This window comes from Mya arenaria, chromosome 3, assembly GCF_026914265.1.
Source record: "Mya arenaria isolate MELC-2E11 chromosome 3, ASM2691426v1".
Classification (NCBI taxonomy): domain Eukaryota; kingdom Metazoa; phylum Mollusca; class Bivalvia; order Myida; family Myidae; genus Mya; species Mya arenaria.
Window position 1 is genome coordinate 80,415,568 of NC_069124.1, and position 23,737 is coordinate 80,439,304.

Genomic DNA, 23,737 nt, shown 5'->3' on the forward strand with positions numbered 1-23,737 from the left:
TCTAGGTGATAAAAATCAGGACATGACTCTAGAAGAAGTGTTTCAGTTTGTTGAAACGAAAGAGGCGGGAAAGAGATCTGCGTCGAGACTCCTGGATGTCCATTCTGTGGAAGCAGCTAGCAGTTATAAGAGAACAAAACAGACATCCAGCAAAGCGGATCCAGATATTTGTTCATACTGTGGCAAACGCGGACATGGTAAGAAGAGCACAGCACGTATCCGCAAAACTCAGTGCCCAGCATATGATCATAAGTGTGAACTTTGTAATCGTGAACACCATTTTGAAAACGTTTGCCGAAGCAAAGACAATATAAAACGTACATCGCGCCTTCAAATCACAAGACCACATGCTCATGAAAGTGCTGTATTTGATGCCTTATGTACGCTATCTGACCATTCTATGAACAAACAGAAGTTGAATACAAGTGATGAAGTGTACACACCTATTGACAGAGACAAATCAAATGCAAGTGATAAAGTGTGCTCAGTTAGAAAGAGTGACCACAATGTACCTATTGATCACCATGTGTATAACAGTCTGACTGATTCTTGGATCCGCCAAAATTCAAAGCCGCAACCATTTGTAAATGTGACTGTTCGAACTCTGCCTGCTGACTACACTGCATTTGGTTTAGATTCAAAGGTACGCCCTTGCACAGCTGTCATACCCGCAATGGCAGACACTGGATGCCAAAGCTGTTTAGCTGGACTTAAGGTTATTCACCGGCTAGGTTTACGTGAATCTGATTTAATACCAGTGACTATGCGTATGCATACTGCTAACAACAACGGGATCAAAATCCTTGGTGCAGTGTTACTACGCATATCTAGCAATGACTCCGAAGGGAATGCATTTGAAACAAGACAGATGACCTACGTGACTGATTCTTCTGACAAGCTGTTTTTGAGCAAAGAGGCATGTGTTGCACTTGGAATCATCTCTGATGACTTCCCCGAAGTGCGTGTTCTGTCACAACATAGTGCTGCTGTCACCGATGGAAATACGACTGCCCCCTGTGGATGTCCTGAACGACGACAGCCTCCACCGCTTCCAAGAGCCTTACCATTTTCAGCCACGAATGAAAATCGTGAAAAGCTACAGGATTACCTTCTCAGGCACTATAAATCCAGCACGTTCAACACCTGTGAGCATCAGCCGCTGCCTCTCATGGACTGTCCACCAATGAAACTAATGGTTGATCCTTATGCCAAACCTGTCGCTCATCACACACCTGTACCGGTCCCCCTACATTGGCGAGATGCTGTCAAGGAAGGACTTGATCAAGATGTCCGCTTAGGTGTCATTGAGCCAGTTCCAGTAGGAGATCCAGTCACATGGTGCCACAGAATGGTGATTTGTGCCAAAAAGAATGGGAAACCGAGGCGTACTGTTGACTTCCAAGCTCTCAACACTTATGCTACACGTGAAACTCACCACACACCTTCCCCGTTTCTACAAGCACGATCAGTTCCACCTGGAAAAAAGAAAACGGTCTTTGGTGCGTGGAATGGTTACCACAGTGTCCCAATCCGTGAGGAAGATCGCCACTTAACCACCTTCATAACACCCTGGGGAAGATACCGTTACAAAACTGCACCTCAGGGTTATATCGCGTCGGGTGATGGTTACACTAGAAGATACGACGAGATTGTTGCTGATATTCCAAACAAGACCAAATGTGTTGATGATGCCTTGTTGTGGACTGACACCATTGAGGACAGTTTCTACCAAGCAGCCCATTGGCTTGATGTTTGCGGTCAGAACGGTATTATCCTGAACCCTGAAAAGTTTGTGTTCGGAGCAGACACGGTAGAGTTCGCTGGCTTTGAGATTTCTCCAGGTAACGTTAGACCCTGTACAAGATACATGCGTGCTATTCAGGATTTTCCTACACCGAAGAACATAACTGATGTTCGCTCTTGGTTTGGCCTTGTGAATCAGGTCTCATATGCGTTTAGCATGGCTGACAGAATGCTTCCATTCCGAAATCTTCTGAAACCAGGTACACCTTTTACATGGGATGACAACCTTCAGACACTTTTTGAAGAATCAAAAACTGTAATTGCTAGCGAGATTGTAGAAGGAGTTAAGATCTTCGACCCAACCAAACCTACTTGCCTGGCTACGGACTGGTCCAAAACTGGAGTTGGATTCTGGTTATTACAGAAACACTGTTCCTGTTCCAAAGTTGAGCCATTCTGCTGTCCCTCTGAACGGAAGATCACACTCTTTGGCAGCAGATTCACTCATCCAGCAGAGTCCCGTTACGCACCGATTGAAGGGGAGGCTCTGGCGGTTGTAGATGCACTTGACAAGTCCAGGTACTTTGTCCTCGGTTGCTCTAATCTCATAATTGCCGTTGATCACAAACCACTTCTTAAGATCTTCAACGACAGAGCACTGGAAGACATCTCAAATACACGTCTGCGAAACCTCAAGGAAAAGACTCTACGCTACAAGTTCCAAATGATACACATCCCAGGGTTAAAGAATCGTGCTACAGACTGCTTATCGAGGCATCCCATCAACGAGCCTGTTAAACTTGTCTTACCTGATGATGTTGCGACGGTAGATGCTGACTACTCTCATGAAGTTTACAGTTCCTCAGTCCTATCTGGTTTAAGAGCACATGACTACGAGCCGCAGGATACAGAAGAGTGTGTAGTGTCAGCTGCCACCACGTCCTTAAACACCCTTAGTGTAAAGTCAGTCACATGGGATAGAGTACGCGTTGCTACTACTAGTGATACGGATTTACTTACTCTGACTGAACTCATTGAGTCTGGAATGCCAGAATTTCGCCACGAGATGCCAGAAGCACTGACGGATTTCTTCCAGTTTCGTAATGAGCTATCCACGGTTGATGGAATCATCATGTACAAAGACCGTGTCGTTATTCCATACTCTCTCAGAGACGAGGTTCTGGAGGCCCTCCATGCAGCCCATCAAGGAGTTTCGTCCATGATTGCGAGAGCTGAATCCTCAGTTTTTTGGCCAGGTATCACACCTGCAATTACTGCTCTTCGTGCCAGTTGCAATCAATGCAACCGTAGTGCTCCATCGAACCCTTGTGCTCCTCCGATCCCGCCTACAACCCCGGAATATCCATTTCAGTGTTTGTGTGCCGACTACTTCACTTACAGAGGACACAATTATTTAGTAATTGTGGATCGGTATTCCAACTGGCCCATTGTTGAGAGGTCATTCGGTGGTGCCGAGGGACTCGTCTCTTGTTTGAGGCAAGTATTTGTTACGTATGGTATTCCTGACGAGCTTGCTTCAGACGGAGGTCCTCAATTCACTGCTACTATCACACGTCAGTTTTTACAAGACTGGGGTGTCCATCATCGCCTATCTTCAGTGGCATTCCCTCACAGCAACTGCAGAGCGGAGATTGGTGTCAAGACAGTCAAGCGTCTTCTCATGAATAATACCACAGAATCTGGCAACATCGACACAGATGCATTTCAGCGAGCAATGTTACACTATCGCAATACACCGGATAGGGACACAAAACTATCCCCAGCCATGTGTATCTTCGGCCGCCCTATCAGAGACTTCATTCCGATTCCTCCAGGGAAATACAAACCACACGCGACTTGGAACTCAACAGCCATTGCCCGTGAAGAAGCACTAAGAAATAGACATATGCGCTGTGCTGAACGACTGACTGAGCATACTAAGAGACTACCACCCCTTGCAGTAGGCGATCATGTCCGGATTCAAAATCAAATGGGTTCCCATCCCCGGAAATGGGACAAGACAGGCATGGTCATTGAGGTCCGCCAGTATGATCAATATGTTGTGAGATTGGATGGTTCCAGACGGGTTACACTGCGCAACAGAAAATTTCTGCGTAAATACTGCCCAGTACAACTTCCCACACACAGACTTACAATTGATGATGACATGGCGATTCCAACAGCTGTTCGGAGCCCTACAGGAAACATCCGTCTGCCTCCCAAGCCCGAGGAACCCAACTGTTCTGGTAGAGTTCAAACCCAAGCCGAAACTCAACCCATATTAACGCCTATTATACAAGAGCCAATTCAGACACCTTCCGTGTCTAAGCAAGATCAGATGCCCATCACGAACCTCCAGAAGTCGCCTGCAGCCCAGCATACTCGGCGCCAATTGACCTATGGTAGTACACCCATACCAGATAACCACCTGAACACTAGTCCGTATTCAACATGTCAGGAGCAGGCCATGCCGTCAACTGACCCGCCTTCAACACCTAGACGTTCTGGCAGGACAAGGCGTGCACCACACGTGGCAAACAGACTATATTATGCCATAGAAAAACTCTGTTATTGTGTAGTGGAAGAGACTATTTTATGGAACAAGTCTACGTGATACCAGATAATAATTATGGGAGTGAATTATTAACATAATCATCCTCTTGATTTAATTGTTGTGTATTTACAAGTTACAAAGACATTGTTAATAACACTGACAAACAGGACTGGTGTATTCTTCCACGTATAGAGACCGCTGACATAGTTACTACTCATAGTTATAATTTGTGTTTGTTCTACATTTTTTTTTATATAAAATCAGTCTTTGACACTCTTTCATCAACATTTCAGGCCTAAAGACTTGGGGGGAGATAGAGGATTACTTGATATATAATTAAGTGTTTGTCTATTTTCAGATCTTGATCATTGTCAATAGAAGTTATTAAAGTGCTCAAGACAAATAGAGGCATTCTTATTTACTAAATAGAGAAAAAAACTTACACGTTAAGTTAGATTGAGTGAAAGACGAACAAAATTTGGCTCAAAGTTGCGTAGTTGGATTGAGGCCTATATGACTTTGGACAATATATGCAAAATAGATTGCCAAAAGTCATAGCCGTTGTTGTCTACGCAAGGGGCAGTGCGCACAAGTACAGAAAGCGTGAATGAACATATGGCTTAACGCCTGTTGTTGAATAAAGGCCTTTTCGTTCTAAGGAAATCTAAAATAAATATCATCGCACTTTAAGCAATAAAATATTTGTGATCGGTTCTGGGAGAAAAATCATTAAATATCTTATTTAGGTTTAAAATAAAAGTCGCAGGGTGACACAAGAGACAGGAAGTGATTTTTGTCAAATTGTAGAGTCTCAAAATCTGTAAACTATACAATGCAATATTTATTAAAATTGATTATACAATGGTAAAATATAATGGGATTCTATGTGAAATATTTTTTTATATAATATTAATTGAGCAAAATGATATTCTGAATGTATTGAAAGGATATTGTTAACACACTTGGGACTAATATGTATTCCAGATCATAACATATTCAGATTTAATACTTAATATTCAATAATATTTATCAAATTGTGATTTGTTTTTATTAAATGCCTTAGGTGCAGTTTTGATGAACTTAATATAAAAAAACCCTGAAAATATGAAGAAGAAAACGTTAAAATATGTAATTATTTCTCTTATTATCATATTAAAAAAGAAAAATGGAAAAAAAATAATATATATATTGTGCACGCAGCGGGATCATTGGCACTATCGGTCGGCAGCCATATTCACTGCTCTACGTTAGACAGATACTTTCTCAAGATGTTATGACACTCTGTCAACATTGAAGCGAAAGATGTTGAATATTTGAATTTATGTTTTACATTGATTAAGAACACATTCTTTGACCATATTGTCGACACTTTTCATGCACAACATTAATAAAACTCGCAGTATGTGTACTATCCTGGAAATTCTAGGACTAATTTAAACTTGGCATGGGGCTGTGCCACGCTCCGTACCCTTTACAAGTCTTGAGAATGTGTGTAGGAAGCCCGGCAGCTCATTCGGTAGATCACTCGCTTTGTAAGTGTGAGGTTCCAGGTTCAAGCCCCGGTCTGGCTGCACATTTTTTCTAACCCGTGGATAGTCATATGGGTATCAATTATGGCTAATACAATTGAGAACGGTTAAATTAAGCTCAACAACTTCAGTGAGTAATGCCACAGATCATGTATGGTAGTGATGAATCTCAAAATACACTAAGCAGATATAGAAACGGACCATGTATGAACATGGATTGGTGGACGTCAGTGCCACAGTTAGTATACAGGTTTGACTTTGTGGGGCCAATGGTGTGTTGCCATGACGTTTGTGATTTCCGCACAATAACTTTTATTAGGAATGACGTGTTTGATGCAAGCTTAAGGACGTACATGTGAGTACATAGAGTATTTATCTTTGAATTGTATTTGGGGTTGGTAACGTTTGGTAAAGGTGATATTGGCGTTGTTTTTAAAAGAGAGAAAACAATCAATAACACTATTTTCACTTTATTAATTAAATTTGGAAAGAAGCTAGGTATAGAATATATGTTTTACATCCCGTTGGGGGCAGTATGTTTTCTGTCACGGACATGAATATATAAATGGTTTAAAAGTCCGCGCTTTAGGCAAGCTAGTTGAGAAATTGGGATCGATGCATATATTTAAAATGACAAAGTACTGTACAATAATGAATCTCGTTGCCTTAGTCCCACATTGATAAAATTCAAAATTTGCAGAGTGAATAATAAAGAAAAAAGACAAGGTCCGTTTCACCGAGGAGACGTCTGAACTAAATCCATTCTCGGTGTATTGACGTGTCTAATGATACAATTATGATGTGTTGAGGTCCCCTAACCGGAAGAAATGGAAAATGAAAGTTAAACTTAAAAGTTCGTAAGAAATTGATATGTTTCGTTATCTTTAAAACATATTAAAAAATTATCGGCCCTGCCCCGGAGACTTCTCGGACCTGTCATTTTGCCCCTTATTTAGTTACGTTTCGCACCATTTCTAAAATGTATGTGTCAGAGACATTTCGGCCCCATATTTTTTAAAAGATTTTTTGTAAATATGTTCTTGACTCGGCATGCATAAGTCGGTAGATGCATTTACAATAAATACTATAATAGATCAAGACATAATTCATTGATTATTTTAATAAAAACCGGTCAAACTAAAGTATTTTTAATAAAGCAAAACACTACTAGTGTCAGCAGATGGCTCGCTTACTAGTGTCAGCAGATGGCTCGCTTACTGAAATATTTACATTCACCAGTCCAATGTATTGATCTATACAAATTTGACTTTCATATTAAACAACAGGGCATCATTTTCAATTTCAATATTTTGCTTTGATTGGCGCAGGTAAATGAGTTGGAACGACATTGCCTTTTAGCGCATGTAAGTGCATATGACCAACTCTACCTACTACTGGGCAGTTGCCTAATTCCGGATCAATTTTGAAGTTTTCTTTAAATATTGTCATAATTACTGAACATAAGGTCATGAAATTTTAATAGAAAAATGTTGGGTACTATATTAGTCCAAATAATTGTACGTTGATGGATTTTTTTTAGATTTTTGATATGGCAAATCCTTCACGTACAAATTGTTTAGTATCAAAAGTGGGTAGTTGTTCCGATCAGGATTCCGGGTTAAAGCATATAGCGTCTATAAAATATCATAAAAACAAGAAATATTACCAGATAAATGTTATTTTATATTAGTTCCGTACACAAAAAATAAATATCCAACTTATAATTATGAGTTTGACGGCTTATCTTCATTTCATTCTTTGAAAACATAACGATATATACATGAAGGGCACCTGCAAGGCTTCAGGGCACAGTTTTAAATCGCCCGGAACATTTTGGCCATGGCTGATTTGTTACGATTGTATAACGAGGTCTATCTTGAAGCTTTATCAGAGGAGGCCGAGTTATTACGATTGTATCAAGTTGTTCCCCTTTGCATAATTGTTGTCCGTGTAAGTCAACTTTGAAATTCGTTTTATTGGAAAGGTAAACAACTTGTTTTAATGCATTAGATGCTTGTTTAGTGCAAAATAACATTTCACTTACATGGTAAAATATGAATATAACTCTTTTATGATCAATTTCAACCATAAAATATTTCACTTAAAACAATTTCAATATTTTTAAAAAAACAACATTTTTTGCACATTCCCGTTTAGACGTTAGGGATTGGAAGAATCCCGTATAACACGTCTATTATTTTAGACTAGGTACTATATAAACCAAAATGGAAAAAAATGAAAGAAAAAACAATTAATTATAATATAATATTCAGTACAAAATAAGGGCATAAACGATGTCCAAAAACCTGCATTCAGTGCCTAAATATTCGGATTTTTTCAAAGAACAAAGTAAACATTATCAAGTCAATACAAATATTTAAATGCTACTTAAATGAACATCATGTATTAAATGTTTAACCTGTATATAAATTTTATACTTCTCTGAAGTATTTGTATGTGTATTTTCGGCGTATCCGAACTACTAATTTGTCCGAATTTGCATAATTTTGAAAGTACGAATCTGCTTCATTTTTGCTTCATTTTCATATCAAATGCTGCACAACACAAAACAATGACATCGTGAATTTATTTACTTTATATGTAATTGGCATTGTATTTCGTGATTGACGATAAGTCATAAACATCGTATAGTAGGTCTAGTGTTTAAAGATAACCCTGTCGAACCTCAATATAAAAGCTCACGCTGTGTGACGTCATCCCCCACGTGACTTAATATTGACATTTAGGAAAGCGAAAGTTTAGAGGTATTTTTTTGGGGGTTGTACTCCAGTAGCTGCACTTTTGTGTTGTTTCTGTTGCTATGGAGGTCAGTTGCGTAGATTCTATATTGATCATGGTCGCCGAAACGCTTTTTAAACGATTTCCGAATATTTAGGCAAATCCGGAATAAGGCAACTGCCCAGTACTGGATGTTAACACATCTACCACATTTCAAATGGGTTATTTTAAATTCTTCAATTTTGCAAGTTTCTTTTTGTAAACAATATCCCGGATGTTGATGGATCGCACTGTGATTTTAGGCCTTCGGAAATTTGCTTTCATTACTTTATTGAGTATTTGAATAAAATGACATTTCAGGTAGAAATACTGAAATTACATGATAATATCACTTAAATTGCGTTAGAAACATGTTAATATGTGAAAAGTCAAACCATGTATTGCTCATTTTGAATGCTAAATTTGATGTCGCCAAATGACGAATGACGATGACATATTACGAATGTACTCTATTGAAATTACTAGCACAGTTAACATATCAATATTACAACTAGTTAAATTTATTTATTTTTCCAAACACGGAATCTTTTTGAAACATTATTAAAAATATTAAATAAAATGATGATTCATTTTTGTATTTTTAATCCATGGGGTCATTTTAAATACAGACAATGACTGCAGTCAAATTAAGTTGGGACGAAATCCGTGGTTGCTATGGAAACATGAGTAAAATAATTGTCAAAAATCAGCAGGAAAATAATTTGCCAATAACAATTGTTTAAAAAAAAGAAGTTTGAAAGAAATTAATATACATAGAAAAATTCACTATTTTTGGCATTTTTCATTAATGATTATTTCATTTGCAATAATTATGTCTGAAGGCCAAAAATTGCACGATGCGTACTATAGATAACGTCAGTGGTGTTCAATGTAAAAGATATGAACTAAAAGCGAATTCTGATTGTCAAGACAATAAAAAAACTGGATGTTCATGTTATCGAGTTTATCTAAATACTCGTATAAACCTCTGAAATGGAAAAAACAACAACATAATATTCACCATTAACCTCCATTTCAACTAATTGGCACCACACCAGAACATACATTCGAGCATTTTCAATGCATATCAAAGTGTTGTAGCTCCAATGGTTAATCACTTAATATCATTTTATGTCTCAGAGACATTTTAGACGCAAATTTCAACACAAAATTTTAGACCTAAAGAAATACTTTTGTTTGATATTTCATTTGGATAACATTTCAGGAAATCCATGCAAAAATTTCGTTAAATAAGAAATTTGTGCACATATTTTTATTCTTTTCTTTTATTTGGTCAAAGATCTAATTTTATTTGAAGAAATTAAATCCAGTACCCAATATCTTGTGTTTCTTATCATTTTATAATTTATGCAAATTGAAGTTTTGTTTTGCTCCTCGTATTATTGGATATCAAGGCTGAAATTAATATCATATCTTTCTCTATTCTAAAGAATTATTATTCTTACGTAAGAATTAAAACAAAAGAAAAGACTTAGGAATACTGTAAGCAAACTGCTTGGGTCTGTTTGGGTTAAGATTTAAGGTTTGTGGAGGGGGATATTTTTTTTACGCCCATCCTTCCTGCCGACATGTCTTGTTTCTTCTTGGCCTTTAGTACACTGATTCCAATGACTTGAAGCAGAAAGTGAAATGGTAATAGTATTTTTAAATGTTAATCAATTTTCATTAGCATAATACATGAACATGATTGTGATACAGTAAAAGTTAAACTTGCTTGTCATAATAATTATTGCGAATGGAATGCAATTGTAATCATTTTAATAAATTTACTTCTATTTCTTTTTCATGTTCTTCTTCTGCCTGTCCTTTTAGGGTAAGTGATGTGAAGTATAAGTAAACTATTAGTTATTTATTAAGAGTGGTCTAAATTGATGTTGATGTGGAGTTTAATTTCTGGAGTTTAATTATTAAGTCCATATTCTTTTATAATTGATAAAAACTACATTTAAGTGATGATTTTTGACAGATATAAAAGGCATACATGAATCATAATTCTCAGTTGGACTGCTGTGGCAACGTGGCGCTGGGTTGCAAATGATGACAACTGTGGAATCTGTCGTATGGCATTTGATGGTTGCTGCCCAGATTGCAAACTTCCCGGAGACGATTGCCCTCTAGGTAAGGCAAGATATATGTGAGGCTGACCTTTGATTTGTCAACTACATGTAGATTACTGCAAGACTAATTGCTGAAAATGTTAAGTATAATGATGGATATGAAGTGAAAAATATTTTCATTGTAATAGTCTTTTCTGGTCAGAAAAACTGACATGAACTGGTGGGCGTTATGTCATTAACTACTTCATATCTGCACTGTGAAAAGTGCAATGTCATTTGACCAATGGTAAACAACGTTTAACTTTCGTAATATCTGCCAATCCTTTTTTTTTGCATTAAAGGCATTAAATGCTATAACAGATTTCTTTTCCTAACAAACTACCTGAAATATGTTATATTTCATTTCCAGAAAGGTTATTATATGTTAATGTAAGGATTAATTCATGTATTATGTGCGTTCAAGCCATATGAATGCTAGGGCATGATTTTGCAAATTTTCCAAGAAGAGCTAATTGTCTTCAGTCGATCCCAGGTGTAAATATTGCAAAATTAAATGAAAAATCTATGTCAATAAAGATGTTTACAGATCTTACAACATTGAATGCATGATTCATCAGCTTAGTTTAGTTAAAACATAATCTTTTTACAACAATTGTGAAGAAAGTTTTGAATACTGATACTAAGTCACTCTCAGTGACACGATGGTGCACGAGAGTGTGGTCTTTAGTTGTGGGGGAAACCAGAGAACCTGGAGAAAACCCACTTGTCCGGTTTGGTGACCTCTAATCAAATTCACATGGGCCCAGACTGGGAATTGGACCCGGGTTGCCTTGGTGAAAGTCATGTGCTCTAACCACTGCGCTAACCAGACACACATTCATAAACTTCTCTTTACTGTCAACACTACAAATGATAGTCATCTACTGACAGTGCGAAATTAGAAGTGCAAAAACAAACCTTGTATAATAAAATTTTAATTTATTAGCACTATTTTATATCTCCCTAAGATGTGATGTTGATATGTTTCAGTGTGGGGCGAGTGTTCCCATTGTTTCCATATCCACTGCATCGTGAAGTGGCTTAACTCCCAACAGGTGAACCAGCTTTGCCCAATGTGTCGACAGGACTGGAAGTTCAAGGAATAAACACTAAACCTTACTTGGCCAGGCATCCGTCACACTCTTCACACTTAGACTGATACATACAGCTGCCTGTTTTTAATTGTTATTTACATCAACTTTTCATGAAAAGTATTATCAATTGCCAAGGTTTTCAGTCAATTTTTGGTAAAGAAATTATAACATCAATTTTGTCAATACATATTTTGAGTATTCAAGATGAATCTTTTCTCTCGGAGACCTCTTTTTAAGAAGAGTTACTTGAGTGCTGTTAACATTTCAAGACAATATAATGTAACTGCTTCATCTGAAGAAACAGTCAATAGCTTCTTACAGAGTCATGATGAGCTCCAGCAAACATACCTGAAGGAAGTTTGTATCTTAGTGAATGAAAATGACAAAGTTCTTGGCTCAGCTTCAAAGAAAGACTGCCACCTTTTGTCCAACATCAATGGAGGCATGCTACACCGGGCCTTCAGTGTCTTCCTGTTTAACAGTAAGAATGAGCTTCTTCTTCAGCAACGCTCCAATGCTAAAATCACTTTTCCTGGAATGTTCACTAATACATGCTGTAGTCATCCATTGAGTACAAAACTGGAAATGGACGAGGAAAAAGCTATGGGGGTAAAACGTGCGGCCCAACGCAAGCTGTTCCATGAACTGGGCATTACGCCTGACCAAATACCTTTAAATATATTTGAGTACATTACCAGAATCCAGTACTCGGCATTGAACCAGCCCAATGATGGCATATTTGGTGAAAACGAGATTGACTATGTGTTGATTGTGAAGAGAGATGTGGATGTTAGTTTGAACTACAACGAGGTGCAGAGTTACCGCTATGTTGATCAGGAGGGGATGAAAGACCTGCTTGCTAAGGCCGAGAGCGGGCACATCCTGCTAACACCCTGGTTCACTATGATCTGTAAGGAGTTCTTGTTTAAATGGTGGGCAAATCTTAAAAAAACTACAGACTTTGTTGATCATAAGAACATTCATAAGTTGTCACAGTGATAACTAGTTCTATTCATTGGTGTTAACTGCTTAGTATGTAACAGGATATGTGTTTTTGTGTTGTTTTTTATTATTATTAACCTGTTTGCAGCCAAAATACTTAAAAATGACCAGTTTTACTATTTTGTTAAAATTCCCCAAATATAAAAAAATACAATAAAAAAAACAATACCAGGGAATTTCCTCATACATCTCATCGAAGTCCTCGTTTTATAGTGATATTTTTGTTAATATAAAATATGATTGTGATTTTGTTTCTGAAATATTCAATATAGACTTAGCTTTAGACTGGTCATTTGTGTTTTGTGTTTGTTTCAAGTGAAAACTGTGTATAATGTAACAACTAACAAGCATATTTCAAAATAAACCAACAATCCATAATTTATCCTTATTTAGCTCTATTACTTGGTAAAATTTGGCTTTAAATGGCCCTTAATATTTTATTATGCACCCACTGGAATATCTGTTATAATTTCTAATTAAGCATTTTTTTGCTCACCTGAGAACAAAGTGCTCAAGGGAAAGCCATTGTGATGGAAATGGCCACGCCCACAGTCAAAACCTTTTTTCGTGAAAAATGTTACTTTGCTCATATTTTCACTAAAAATCACTTTTACATGTCTGTCTTGACAGAGTTTTAGCTATCTTATGACTAAAAAATAAAAAAATACTGTAAAAACAGTTTACATCAAATCATCCAAGAAAGTATGTTAGTCGATGATGCCCTTCCATAGTTTTTACCGAAAAATCCAAAACCCAAACATGTTCATATTTAAAGGCTGATTTTTTTTTTATAGAAAAGACACAATTCTACTGTCAAAAGTCAAAAATTGTTAAACACATCGTTTGATAGTTTTGGATAACCCGGCCGAGTTGACCCTTGAAGTAGAGACCACTAAAAATATATATATTCTAAAGTCAATCTAGGATTGACAAATTTGCATTCATAATAACACTCCATTGTTTCACGACGTCAACACCATACATGGGGGGGGGGGGGAAGTTCCACTTGTGAACGAAGCATTAAACAACGTTTAGAAAAAATGCGTTTTTATAAGAAAAAAACTAGTTGAAGTTTACCACTATCTATTCGATAAGTGACCACATCTGGTGTAAGAGTACAGACAATGCGATCAAAATGTAAAAGTACATCTAGTAGACCAAGGTTATTACATCACCTTGGACCAATAACAATCCCAGACATATCAAACCATTCTGCTTCAAAACCTGTAAAGATGGAAATAGCCAATTGTTTGAGGTGGTACAACCATGTAGATTCTCCGGCATGTGTTGGGGGGAAAAAAGCATGGAACACTTGTATAGTATCTTCCGAATTGCTGTAATTCGTCCCCATTTATCGCGGCTCTTGAAATTTAGGGTCGATAATCGTGAATTTTGACATTATTTTTTCATATCTCTTATTACGGCCATATGCTACAATAAGTATCTGCATCGGATTCATGCACGCGAGTCGCAGGACTAGCACCGCATCACACCACGTGACCTTTGTGGCTTTCTTCCCGCGCTTTTCCTGGCTTGAACAACGTCAGTATGATTGATAACTTCCACAGTAAACAACATTATTATGTTCACAAAAGCAGTCATTATAGATCAATGTGTGAAATTAAGTGTTCACAAATAAAAGAAATTAACGATATTGCACACAACATATGGGGTCTTCGAGACACTGAACATCGACAGGCACAGCACTGCAACAAAATACGACGACGGGAGCGCTGCCGGACAGTGCAGTGACATAAAAAAATAAAATACGGAAACGCTAACGGACGCGACAGTCGCATGTAATAAGCCGAAGGGAGTATCGATGGAATCAGCAGTGACATGACATACGAAGACTAGAGCACCGACGGACACGACAGTCACATGAACCTCGACAACGAGAACACCGAATAACACGGCAATGGCAAGAAATACGACAACGGGAGCACCGACAAACACGACAGTCCTTTCAAGTACGCCGGTGAGAGCATCGACTAGCACGACAATGATATAAATTTATTCCGAGTGGATCATCGACGGACATGGCTATGATATGAAAAAACACCGACCGGAGCAGTGGTGATCATATCAATGTCACAATGATCAGTACTCGCCAAATATTTGCATTAGCCTAGACCTTTGTATTGATAAACTTGACTCCCACATTATATAACACAAAGAGTTATGACGGTATTGTTTATGGCAAGCGAGCAAACAATCAAGAAGCGCTTGCGCGCTTCATTGAATTTGCTCGCGGGCCATACTGCGTTCATACAGCGTAGATGCAAGACAAAATGCGATCAAACCTAAAATAAACAAAAAAACACAGACACACACGCGTGCGAACACAATATTGCACGTACACTCCACATGTCATGAAAATCGATACATTGTATCGAAACAACTTGTTGTTTCTGCTTTGACTTGGCCGGGGACCGCAGGCTTTTTTGCAATATTCTGGCTAGAAACGGTAATGGGGCCGCCAACTTTCTTTACCATTTTTTTATCATTTCTGAAAATTGTTGCTTAAAAGTCCGCTGGAATCTGCGTCTGTTATAGCCGATTTTAGTAAAGATCTCAGCGTTATGGACACCCTCCCTGTACCATCATACAGCGGCACCAATTTTAAATACCTATCTTCGCACCGGAGCGATCAATTAGTTAATCGCCCTCAAAAATGTGTACCACTATTAATAAGCAGTTTCCACCTCGTCCACAAACAAGACCAAGGCCAATGCATTCGTAAGAATTATGTAAGGGTGGCGGGGGTGGGGTGGGCATTCTACACTTGTTTCATATTACAGTATAGGGTACTTTTGATTTTCGTCAAATCTCAATTAATGTTTAAGACAATGTGTGTAAAGTATAATTTTGGTTGGTTGAACTGATTTATCATGACTTTAATGAGCATTTCGCATTAAGCCACTGTGTTCGAGATGTTATTACTATTACTAGTATGTGGTTTCATGTCAGACTGTTTCAACTACAAGATAAGTTTTGTATGTCAACATTGTGAGAAAGACACATTTTCATGTGTTTTTTTATAAAGAATTTTATATGAATCACGACTTAATAATGATTTTGCCTGTAAATTGTATATAACAGAGCAAGAAAGTGTATAGCACTATCACACGGGACCCCATTTAAAGTTCCTCACGGTAACTATTGTTAAGTGGTGAGACAGGGAATCGAACCTGAGACCCTTTGATTGAGAGTCAAGTGTGTTACCGCCAGACCATGGGTCCGCCACTTGACATCAATCAGCGCTCTGATTGGATTAGCGCGACGTCATTTAAACAATGGTATACGACGCTACACATATCAGCTATACTTTCATACAAACGTATGTTGTCTGTTTATCTACGTTTATGAACAAATACTCAATTGCAGACGATACTGCAGTTTAAATCGTAATGAATACTTATCTAAAACTTAAATGTAAGTATTGATCGCATTTTTCTTGCGTTTATGTTCAATGAACGCAGTAAGGCAGGCGAGCAAATTAACAAGAAGCTCTAGCGTTCATACAGCAAAATCGCAAAAAAGATGATCCTCAAATGCTTAAGTACATTTTATGAAAAAAAAAGAAAAAAGGAAACATGTTTAGATACGCCTAAAATTCACAAGGTTTACTCAAAAACTGCATGTTTTTTTGTTATACGCTCGAGCTGATTTCCTACATATCACATACATGTATTGGAATTTGAACACAGTCCGAGGCAATTGTTGTGTTTGATATTCACAAAAATGCCGTAAAATCGAACCAACATTATCTTTATAATATATTTATTCACGTTTTACATTGTGTATATGACGTCACAATGTCATGACGTAATTGAGTTCAAACGACACCGTATCCGACGTTACGGGTTACTAGGCGTCAGCGATATTAACTCCGAAGTTCAAAATTCCATTTGAGCTTTAATACTTATTGTATCTGCAAAGTATTAAACGATGTAGTTGCATCAGTTCGCAATTTCATCGTACCATGAGCAGCAAACCAGAAACGTCCAAAGCGCTCGCTAGCAGTGCGAAATGTCTTGGGTACCGCGGGGAATTCATCAGGCGCCGGATGTTGCAGAAATCGTTTAAGGGCGACGAGCGCGGACTCAAGCACCTCCCAAAGCTTTCTGACACCATGCTGACGGGCATGGAGGTCTTGTGGCGACAACGTATTCTCTGTGACGTTGAACTCGTCGCCGCAGACAGGAAGCGTATCTTCGGTCACCGCCTCGTGCTCGCCACATGCAGCGATTACTTTTATGAACAGTTTATAGAAACTCCGTACACCGCCATCTCGGCGCAGCTGGAGATTCCGGATATCCGGGGGGACATTCTGGAGGTTCTCGTGGAGGCCATGTACACGAGCAGGGTGAAAGTAGAATCCGGGAATGTGGACAATCTCATGTCATCTGCTCACTATCTCGGCATGTTCATCATCATGGACGCCTGTGAGAGCTTCCTGTTGGACCACCTCAGCAAGGACAACTGTCTCCAGCTTCTCAGCACTGCATATAAATACGAATTGGATCGCCTATCGGACGCTTCATTACAAACAGCTGCGCAAAACTTCCATACAATTTCCAAAAAAATGCTGTATAGAAATTTGTCGATTGAGCATGTTGTACCTTTATTGAAGAGAAATGATTTGAAGGTTGAGAACGAATTGGAAGTTTTCTTTCGCGCGCGCGCATGGATAGACGAAAACAAGGAGAGCCGTCTGCAGTACGCGGCTGACCTGATGTCGTCGATTCGTTTGCCGCTCATGACGCCGGCGGAAGTACTTGACAATGTAGAGGGGTGCAACTACCTGATGGACATCACCGAATGCCAGCGGCTCGTGAAGGAGGCCTTGCACTACCATCTGATGCCTGCCAGGCAGTGTCTCCTCCAGGTCAGTAGCAACTACAACATAACACGAACGAAGCGAACAATATCATATTAATACCATTTATAATTAGGAGGAGGACGATGATGATGATAATGATGATGATAATGATGTGGATGCATGATGATGGTGATGATGATGATGATAATGATGATAAGCATCATCATCATCATCATCATCATCATCATCATCATCAAGCTGTTGATCACATACATCATGAAATTAATATCAAGTAATTTCGATATGTATTCCAGTCTCAGAGGACGGTTCCTCGGATGCCATCCGCCATGAGTCTACTTATGACTGGCGGCGCTCCTCGCCTGGAGACGGACAAAGTGCGCGACCACGTGATTAGATACGACCCCGTCACTGGGCAGTGGAACCACGTTACCAATATCCCAGAACCCAGGCACCATCATGCCGGTAATGCGCTGTTCCTACTTCACCTTTTCCCATGGAAGTTTATGTATTGAGCTGACTGATGATTCTATTTAGTTTCATGAACCATCATGTCACCTGTTTGTGCCTGCTGATGTACGTATTAACGTATAATGTTGGCATATTGTTGCTTATAAGTTGTATGTAAATCAATTGACCGAAAATTATTCATACAGTTATTGCAGTTTTCAAACGTGTATCGGGGATTTGATTTTAATGAGATTTCGTGCCAGCACGACATTTGTTTTTATATATCTTTTAATATCCAATGAATGTTGTGACAGCACGACATTTAAATTTAAATGTCCAATGTCGTGCTATGACATTCATTTTTTTTTAAATATCCAATGTCCAATGTCGTGTTAGCACGACCTTCATTTTTGAATGTCCAATCGATGTTGTGCCAGCAACAAGAGATATAACTTAATGCGATGTATGCCCCCAAACGCGCCTTCAGGAAATGACAGTGAATATATAGAAATCCCACCTAAAATTAACAATGCTCTAGTTACATTTATGGTTCTTGTACACTGCACTTAACTTCATTGGGATTTACCATTGTTTATAGTTCAATTAAATTACATCCAGTAGTTTTCAAGTTATGCTCCGTAGATGAAAAAGTAACAAAGAACAATAACTCTATAATTAGCTAAAATAGAGTTATGGGTCTTGTACACTACCCCTCTTCTCATTGTGCTTTACCATTGTATTAAGATTAAATGCATTCCTATCTGTAGTTTTCAAGGACAAAACAGGTCCCAAATGGAAATCACATTACATGTAGCTGAATAAGAGTTATTGTTCTTATACACTGCAATAAAGTTACATTCAATTTCATTCAGTAGTTTTCAGATTATGCTCAGTACAACAAAAAGTAACAAAAGGTATTAACTATGTAATTAGCTGAAATAGAGTTATGTACCATGTACTGTGCACTTCCTCTCATAGTTCTTTACCATTGTATGAAGCATATTTAAATTCCACAAATCAGAATATGATCCGGACAAGGAAAATTGCAACGGACCGACCAACCAACCAAGTAACAAAGGGCAATAACTCTGTATTTAGCTGAAATGTAGTTACAGTTCTTGTACAGTGTAACTACTCTCATTGTGCGTTTACGTTGTATGAAGTTTACATAAATTACATCTAGTAGCTTCAAGTAAATTTCCGGACAAGAACATGTAAAAAGGGCAATAACTCTGTAATTAGCTGAAAAACAGTTATGGTCCTTGTAAACTGCATTTTCTCTAAATGTTTTTACCCTTGTGTGAAGTTTAATAAAATTTCAACCATTAATTTAATTAATTAAGTTATGCTCCAAACAAGGAAAATTGCAACAGAGTATTTTTATCCACATTGTATTCCTCTACAAATTCAAGCACGGGACCTCAGCATTGGTTGGGTTATGTAGCACTTATACTAACATAATTTATGATTATACCTGAAATTTTCAACTCAAATGTTTATGTAAACGTTTCTCAGAATACCATTATTTAGAGTACTGTTCCTGGGGTCATTCATAAAACTGTCATCTCAAATGTGAATCTTTTTTCGCGGGTTTTCATGTTGGTCGGAATGGTATGTTTTGAAAAATAATATTTCTTTTTGCTTGTAAAGTAAACGTTGTAATTGTAGGACGGTTAGTGTTTTAGAGAATGAGTTTCTTTATTTGTAACCAACACAAAGACAGAGGCGTTTCCAAAAATCATTATTACTAAATCAGAATTCTTCCGCCGATCCCAGAGAGCCATCAAATCAAACTCTTATTTCCGAAATGGCTTAAAAGTAAGTCATATTTTCAATTAACAGAAAAATGTCATTCGAACCAATCGCCGTTTACACCTGCATTCTATGGCTAATCTATTTTGTAAACTCATCAGGGATCGCTTCTAAAAGTGTTTGTACGTGTAACGCAATAAAAGTAAACGGTTCACACCCGGTAAACCGAGCTATTTCTGATCATTGAACGAGGGAATGGTCACGGCTGCAGCATTGGTGGAATATTCTTAACAAGAAATCGAGCGTTTGCAATTGTCGTATTTTATCTTGAAAGACCATTACCTCATAAATCAGGGTTACTTTTCTAGGCGAAGTATTTTTAACGACTGAACACCTCTGAGCCAATCTGGTCTCCCCATGGCCTATGACGTCTTCATGACAAAACCTTTTGTCGTACCATTATTTGTGGCCGTGGTGCCAGGGATCTTTTATTTTATTGTATAATCGCCAGCAGGCACGCAATCATATGAGAACGTTGATTAATTGGTCAAGTTTAAATCCCAAATATTAAGCCACAATTGCTAGATGGTATCACGACCCACTCCGTCATTGATATATGCAGTCGGAGCAAGACCATTGAAGCTTTTTTGTCCGCCATATTTTATGGCCAATTATGACCAATTATAGTTCTCGTCAACTGCGTGGAAGCCAGTTATGGTAACTAAATGCTGCCTTTGCCCATGATATCCTATTCTTAGATCTGTGAATTGATATGTGAATGTTTCATGTGATTTTTTCTTTCATCCTCACATTAATGAATAGTGTTCATGTCACACAATGGCCACTGATCATGAATTATAAACTTTAACGAGTTATTAGCCCAGCGTCTTTGCTTCAACATAAGCAAATATGTGCTATTGTATTCGTGTGCGTTTGTTGGAATGAGTGAATCTTTAACAAACTATTAGCTGTAATTCACTAGTATTATCTTTCATGATATCAGTTATTAATATTAATATAATACGTGTGAATGCCTTATTGTATTAAACATTAATGTTTTATACATTATACCATGTACATGTATATGCATTTGCAAACAATATATGATAAAATGCATGTATTATAGATGATGTACTGTGAGCACCTATGAATAAAGTGTATGTTCTATTATTTTCTGTTCGTTCATGATATAATGTATTGCGTGCATATATCATTTTTCAAGCGACCCTATATACATATATAATATGACATATACTGTAAATGCAATCTTTAGAACCGAGTTGATTACTATTTCTATCTAATGGTCATTTGTATATGAACTTCAATGAAGTCAAGTTGAATACCATATCTCGATAAATTAAACTATTTCCTATTCCAGCGACCGTGCTGCATGGGTTCCTGTACGTGGCTGGAGGGGACGGAGCGCTGGAAGGCGTGTCCCCCTCACGTTCCGTGTTCCGGTTCGATCCCCGTAACCACGCCTGGATCGAGGTGGCGCCTATGGTGTGTTCTCGCCAAGACTTCCAACTTGCCGTCTTCAATAACACCATATTTGCCGTCGGTATGTCCTCATATAACATGTACACATGTTAACACAGCTAGTGATGCACCCATTCATCTTTGATTTTTGAAAAAGTAATTCGGAACATGGGAAACTCCAGACCAATGGTTATACTATGTATACATACACTTTATACTGGTATCATGATACTAAGGTGAATACAGGATTTGGTGTGACCTGGATCGCAAGTTGGACATGCACCCCCTCCCGAAGAACCTTATATATAAATACATATTATACATCAATATGGGTAGAGGATTTGTTGGTCCTCCCCGAACACCACTTTAGCTATTTCTTATTATGAAATGGTGCATTTCGATGTATTGTATTTTTATCCGATTTTGAATTAAAACAGTTTACTTGAACATATTAGGGAGGCTTGCGCCGGGTGTCGCGCCGCCTCCGCTCCCCCCAAAAATGCTAGGGGTGTAGGACGTTTAGTTTGTAGAATCAATAAACATTGCAAATGCAATTAAAAAATCTAAATTTTATCATCTTTTCCACTGATTGTTCAAAAACACACTACGTACCCACTAAGATGATCTTCCAGGCAGCATTTTATACACTTTACACGTGTAAAAAACGCATAGCAAATATATTATTTAAATGACAATGTAAATGTTATTCAGGTGGTCGCGTGAGCGCGGACACATGCCTGGCGAGCGTGGAGAGATACGACCCGGCCGCGGACACATGGACAGAGGTCGCTGAGCTGCACGCACCCCGTCGTTGCGCCGCCGTCGCCACTCTCGACGGGAAGCTGTACGCCGTTGGAGGATCAGGTGCGCGAAAACCAGTATTTATGGACAATAATACAACAATTGCATGTTTTAGCTATGATTGTTTTCGGTGTTATACAATAAACATGTAATTAAAGACAAAGCTAGTTCACAAGTAGCATTATTGTTTTGATACATCGAAGAGTTTTGTACTTTAATCAATGCTTGCACTGTAGGCAGTCGGCTGTTGTCTAGCCGAGTGGAGAGGTACAGCCCGGCAGAAAACAAGTGGGAGTTGCTCAAGCCGCTCGCAACCCCGCGCTTCTTTGCACATCTGCTGTCTACATCCGGTCACATGATCTTGGTTGGCGGAGCAACCATTGACGACAGCGGAAATATTGCCTGTGTAGATACGATTGAAAGGTAACAACTGTCGGGCTCGACAGTGCAGCCACATATATCGCACATTGTAAAATATTACTATGTAATAAATAATGTATGTTATTATAAACTATTTCAAAATCTGTCAAATAGACTGCATATCTTAAACCCAGTGAAAAAAGATTGCTAACAAAAGATCAGATCGCAGATTTTCATATTTCCGTTCGAAAATTAATGTTTTATTGCTTAAACCGTTACTAACGGTTTAAGAAAAATGCATAAAACATCAATGTTGAACTTGATAAAAATCTGTGATCTGTTGTTTGTCAGCAGTCTTATATATAGTCTTACTGGTTTTCATGCATTTTCGAATTTTAAAAAATTGACTTGACCCTGGTTCATTTCTTTGCAATATTTCAGGTACTCACCAAAGAGCAATCAATGGACGACGCTATGTAAGATGCGGCAGCCTAGGTCTGAATTTGGGTGTGCTGTCATAAACGAGAAGATATACGTGTTTGGAGGCTATGACTGGACAGAGAAAAAACGTTTGGTGGATGTCGTGTGTTTTGATGCTGACACCGGAAGTTGGACAGATTTGGGCCAGATGCCGGATCATCTGACAGGCGCCGCGGCCGCCTCGCTCGTGCTGTACGGACCGCCTTGGAGCTGGGATCCGCCTAAGGCAGAACACATCGATGATATTTAGCTGGACGTTATGGCTGTTATAGGAACTATAGCTAACTACAATTTCTCGTTAACACATGAGTACTTATTATATTAATTCCATTTCAGTATGTTTGTAATTTCATACAGTGATAGTAAAGCCGGCGTAAAATGTATACTTCTAGATTTTACTTACCTCGGTAATTGTCAGTACAATATCATGAGTATAGGCTTACTGTGCGGCGTATTTCTTTTCTATTTAAATACATCTATGTTAAAGAAAACATTAATTCTTGATGGGCTATCGATACTGATACAATACTTAATTGTCAATTTGTTAAGACGGAAAACATGAACATTTGTAAATAGTGTTTTGTTTTATTTCTACATACACTTTTCTCCATTTGAATGTTCTTTATATGTACGCAGCAGGCACACGACGTTTGTTTAACGTCGGAAAGACGTGCTATTATGGTAGCAACGTCGTCGCCTTAACCGACGTCTATTCATGGTATAAAACCAACGTTATGATTCCAACCAATCCGACG

At 38.3% G+C, this 23,737-nt stretch overlaps 3 protein-coding genes across 3 annotated transcripts; all 3 read left to right on the forward strand.

The window, feature by feature from the left end:
• Positions 1-6,630: 6,630 nt before the first annotated feature.
• On the forward strand, positions 6,631-11,850 carry LOC128228968 (anaphase-promoting complex subunit 11). The gene is made up of 3 exons (XM_052940566.1): positions 6,631-6,678; positions 10,623-10,743; positions 11,712-11,850. Exons 1-3 carry the CDS (start codon positions 6,661-6,663, stop codon positions 11,825-11,827), a joined length of 255 nt encoding a protein of 84 aa, XP_052796526.1. The 5' UTR covers positions 6,631-6,660; the 3' UTR covers positions 11,828-11,850.
• Positions 11,851-12,004: 154 nt separating this feature from the next.
• Positions 12,005-13,199, forward strand: LOC128228966 (isopentenyl-diphosphate Delta-isomerase 1-like). The gene has a single exon (XM_052940565.1). It carries the CDS (start codon positions 12,020-12,022, stop codon positions 12,812-12,814), a length of 795 nt encoding a protein of 264 aa, XP_052796525.1. The 5' UTR covers positions 12,005-12,019; the 3' UTR covers positions 12,815-13,199.
• Positions 13,200-16,802: 3,603 nt separating this feature from the next.
• Positions 16,803-23,232, forward strand: LOC128226307 (kelch-like protein diablo). Its single transcript, XM_052936191.1, has 6 exons — positions 16,803-17,708; positions 17,957-18,125; positions 21,241-21,423; positions 22,053-22,205; positions 22,379-22,565; positions 22,944-23,232. Exons 1-6 carry the CDS (start codon positions 16,803-16,805, stop codon positions 23,230-23,232), a joined length of 1,887 nt encoding a protein of 628 aa, XP_052792151.1.
• The last annotated feature ends 505 nt before the right edge of the window (positions 23,233-23,737 follow it).

Excerpts from the sequence above, each read along its gene's own strand:
- LOC128228968 (XM_052940566.1), top strand. Across the intron at positions 10,744-11,711 it reads CGGAGACGATTGCCCTCTAG|TGTGGGGCGAGTGTTCCCAT; the intron begins GTAAGGCAAGAT and ends GATATGTTTCAG.
- LOC128228966 (XM_052940565.1), top strand. The coding sequence starts at position 12,020 with ATGAATCTTTTCTCTCGGAGACCTCTTTTTAAGAAGAGTTACTTGAGT.
- LOC128226307 (XM_052936191.1), top strand. The coding sequence starts at position 16,803 with ATGAGCAGCAAACCAGAAACGTCCAAAGCGCTCGCTAGCAGTGCGAAA. Across the intron at positions 21,424-22,052 it reads TAACACCATATTTGCCGTCG|GTGGTCGCGTGAGCGCGGAC; the intron begins GTATGTCCTCAT and ends AATGTTATTCAG. Across the intron at positions 22,566-22,943 it reads TGTGTAGATACGATTGAAAG|GTACTCACCAAAGAGCAATC; the intron begins GTAACAACTGTC and ends GCAATATTTCAG.